At 52.8% G+C, this 4045-nt stretch overlaps 1 protein-coding gene across 1 annotated transcript; it reads right to left on the bottom strand.

The window, feature by feature from the left end:
• Window positions 1-772: 772 nt before the first annotated feature.
• On the bottom strand, window positions 773-3425 carry LOC120654313 (protein MEI2-like 7). The gene is made up of 4 exons (XM_039931814.1): window positions 2806-3425; window positions 2573-2680; window positions 1100-1241; window positions 773-970 (listed from the first exon to the last, which is right to left on the bottom strand). Exons 1-4 carry the CDS (start codon window positions 3423-3425, stop codon window positions 773-775), a joined length of 1068 nt encoding a protein of 355 aa, XP_039787748.1.
• Window positions 3426-4045: the final 620 nt, after the last annotated feature.

Genomic DNA, 4045 nt, shown 5'->3' with positions numbered 1-4045 from the left:
GCGCGGCAGCACGACCAGCCCGGTCCAAGGTGCGTGGCGACAAACATTCTCCTCCGCCGGCTGCCCCAGCGCTCGATCCGCGACCGGGCCGGCCGCCGGCCAGAGCCCTGAGCCCCTCGAGCTTTCACCGGAGTGGCAACTGTTTGACCGCGAACCCTCGCTCGCCCGCATTGATGGAGCCACGGATTCGGACACGCCCAGAGGAGAGGATCAGAGATTCTCTCTTCTCTTCTGGGAGTGGGAACACAGGTACTCAACAAAACAAACCTTGCAAGTGGCCATGCATGCCACAACCTCACCACATCACAAGCTTCTGCCAGTTCCATGAATCCCCGGCAGCACGAAAGTGGGACACACACATTGCCTACTAGTACACACCTACAAGTCCTACATGCAGCTAGCTGCTGCTGCTAACCAACCCTAGCTGAAGACACACAGCACACAACAGGTAGGAGGACACATGACACGAGAGACATGCATGCTGCAACTACAGTACAAAGACTACTACTGCTACGCTAGCTCTACGGTACAGAGATCCGATCCGATCCGACCACAGAACACCACGCGGCTACTGTCCAAAGTCCCCCAGCCTTCCCCTCCTCGTCGCCGGCCGCGCCGTGCAGCGATCGTACGTCGACCTTGCACGGGAAGAGGAAGGGGGGAAGGCATGCCTGACTTCGGATTGACCGCGCGCTGACACTACCACTAGCTACCATGAACAAGAAACGCACATGCTTCCAACAACCATGTCGACGGCCGGGCTTGGCCTTGGCTAGCTATCCTTGGGGGCCGGCGCCGCTGCGCACGTCGTCGTCGTCGTGGTCGGGCGCCGGGCGAGCCTGCCGAGGCGCCGGACGGTGGTGCCGGCGGTGACCCCGTCGCGCGGCGGCGAGAAGGCGGCCGGGAGGAACTCCTCGTCGGCGCACTGCAGCTTCATCCGCTGGAGGTGGCGCACCAGCGGCTCCTTGCCCTGCGCCACACATCCACGTCGTCCGTTAATCAATCGATCCAAATGCATCGTCATCATCAAGTACAAGCTAGGACATCGCATCAAATCTAAACCCTCCATGTCCTACTAGCTGCTGCAGCTGCCGTTCACCTGGATCTTGGCCGGGTCGATGCGGATGACCTTCTTGGAGCCGGGCACGGTCCAGCCGCGCCCCTCCAAGGAGCGGTAGAGCCGGTGCGCCGCCTCCGGCGAGGTGAGGTTGACGAAGGCGTAGCCGAAGTTGCACCCCCGCCTGCCCATCATCAACTCGGTATGTATGGATTATTCTCATTTAACCATTTTTAATCGAATTCGTACCAAAAAGCCAACATGTACACACATGGGAAATAGAGAGGCAAACAATTAAACAAGATATGTATAGACTGCCACATATCAGTTCATCATCATGTCACTACTTATACAACTAGACTAGTACTAGAAGTAAACTATTGGAAACAAGTTTCATCTTGTGTTGTTTTGTCTCTTTGTCCTTTAGCTTTTCCCAGGAGCAGGATGACCGAAGCAGCCTGCATTTGTATGTGCACAAAAGAAGAAAAGGAAACAGACTCTGAATGCTCACTTTCCGTAAACTTATTCTTACAGCTTTCACTCACGTGGCCTTAAAAAACATTTATCGAGTAATTGTTGCAAAGAAATTAAAATGCAGTATTTAACATTTATATAAGAAAATGCTGACCACTACAGCATTGTGGCCATTGGCCAAACTCATCAGCAGGCAAATGCTAGAAAAATCAATCTGCAGACTTGTGGCCAGTGACCAAGCTCGTCAACAAGAAAATGTAGGAAATTAATCCACAATTCTTATGTATTTGGATTTATTTGTGCACAATAAAGGATATTTACACAAAATAATTGCATATTCATACTATACTCATGGATACCGGCTTTCATCAACTTTGTTGCTCCAGACAAAAATGCTATAGCATCAAATTTCACTTGTTCTGTTTTGTCTACTTGTTCTTTAGCTTTCTCCAGAGCAAGGACAACTGAAGGCTGCCTTTGTGTCTGTACAGAGAGCAAGGAAAAGAAAACGAAAGTACTCCGAGTTCAATTTCTTTGAAATTTCCTACAGCTTTCATGTACTGTGCTTTCAAACTACAGTGAGTACTATACTAATCTTCACCAATACACGCAGGAAATAGTTCTAAACACTTTTTGCAATGGCACAGAAAAAAAACATTACACTAATGTGGCCAGTGGCCATATGCATGTCCGACAAAAAGATGCAGCAAAGATTCGAGACTAGTATTCCTTGCAAGAAATTGATCTGCCTCTTTGTTTTCTGTCTCTTTGTTTTCTGTCTCTTTGTTTTCTTTGTTTTATCAAAGTTTTTTTTGGTTTTATTCTGTCTCTTTGGTTTCTAGCCTTTTACAGAACAAGGACAACTGAACCCTGCGTTCTTGTATGTCCCAAAAGAAGAAGAGTAAAAGGAACACGATGTGACCTCATTTTTTCATTTCAGACTTGCCTTTTCCTTAAGCTTAATTTCATGTAGTTTTTCTCCTCAAAGAATTGCAGCAAGAAAGTGCAGGCGATTTTACTAGTGACCTAAAGGCTCATCACCTGAAATCCATCGGCAGGTAGAGGACGTCGTACGCGGAGACGACGGCGCCGGCGTCCTTGTTCACGCGCTTGCAGTGCTGGTCGAGCAAGGAGATCATGTCGCTGCTCCTGCACACATCATACATACACCAATGGAGGGAGAGTCATATGGTGTTCAAGAACAAGAACAGGATGCAGCTGGTGTGCCGCCGCGCGTACGCCCTCGTGATGATCGCTGCTGCTCAAGCGCGTACCTGAGCTTGTTGGGGATGTTGCGGAGCATGATGGTGGTGGTGCTCCAGCCGAGCACGAGCTCCGGCTTCGGCCGGGGCACCCAGCACTGCTGCCCCCTGGTCGTGTACGTACGCGGCGAACCCTCCCGCTGCGCTTGCGCGGCTTTGCGCGCGCGCGGGCCGACCGCCTTCCTGGGCCGCGGCGCCTTGGCCTTGGCCGCGCTCCTCTCCGCCTTCCGCCGCGGCACCCACGGCTTGCGCGGCGCGGCCGGCACCAGGGCAGGCACGGCGGCGCGCGCAGGTTCCTTCCACGGCTTGACGGCCGCGGCCTGCCGCTTCCCCGCGCCGCCGAGGCCGGAGAACGCCGCCATGAGCTTGTGCGGCGGCCGGCCGTGCGTTGCCGCGGGGACGCCGCCCTTGCAGACGGCCGGCTGAGGAGGCGGCGGCGGCTGGACGGGGAAGCAGAAGCCGATGTGGCCGGCGGGAGGGGCCGCGACGCAGCAGTAGGTGACGCAGGGGAACTGCGGAGGGCAGGCGGCGTCAGCGAGCGGGAACGGCGGCGGCGCCGACGGGGCGAGGTGGAGCGCGTAGGGGAACGGGAACGGGGGCGCGGCCGGGTTCAGCTTCGTTGCGGCAGCCATGGTCGGGGGTGGATGGGTTGGAGACGGCGGCGAGGGTTGGGATGCAGGCAAGAAACGCTCTCTGAGACGAGGCAAAGCGCGCGGCCGCGTTCGCTGGGACATGGCCGGCCGGCCGGCTTTATAGAGGAACACGGCTGGCTGGGTGTGAGTGTGCGTGTGCCTGATGGCTTGGGTCCAGCGTTGTCTCACTGCAGGTGGGACCGGCGTGCATTGGAGGGCTTCAGGTTTGAGTTTGATTGACCGAATGATTGGTGAGGCCCTGTGGCCTGTGGGGTTTGTTACAGACTAAGGGGTATTTAGTTGGTGAAAAAGTTTGGATTTGAATATTCGTTGTTACTTCATAATTAATGTACAATCATGAATTAATTAATATCATTAGATTCATCTCGTACGAATCAGTTAAATCATGTAATTAGTTATTTTTTCCAACTGCATTTAATGCTCCATACATGTGTTTGAAAACTTGATTTGACAGATACTGTACAAAAAAATTGAGAACTAAACACTGCCTAAACCTGCCACGTCATACTCATATGGTAACTGGAAACTGTAATTGTTATGTATGTAAAAATGATATAACTAACTTTCTTGATAGTTTAGGATATGAATCTCTATTTTGC

This window comes from Panicum virgatum, chromosome 1N (assembly GCF_016808335.1).
Source record: "Panicum virgatum strain AP13 chromosome 1N, P.virgatum_v5, whole genome shotgun sequence".
NCBI classification, from domain to species: domain Eukaryota; kingdom Viridiplantae; phylum Streptophyta; class Magnoliopsida; order Poales; family Poaceae; genus Panicum; species Panicum virgatum.
The sequence above is the reverse complement of the archived record's forward strand: the minus strand, read 5'-3'. Positions and strand labels throughout refer to the sequence as shown.

Excerpts from the sequence above, each read along its gene's own strand:
- LOC120654313 (XM_039931814.1), bottom strand. The coding sequence starts at position 3,425 with ATGGCTGCCGCAACGAAGCTGAACCCGGCCGCGCCCCCGTTCCCGTTC. Across the intron at positions 2,681-2,805 it reads AACATCCCCAACAAGCTCAG|GAGCAGCGACATGATCTCCT; the intron begins GTACGCGCTTGA and ends TGATGTGTGCAG. Across the intron at positions 971-1,099 it reads TCGACCCGGCCAAGATCCAG|GGCAAGGAGCCGCTGGTGCG; the intron begins GTGAACGGCAGC and ends TGTGTGGCGCAG.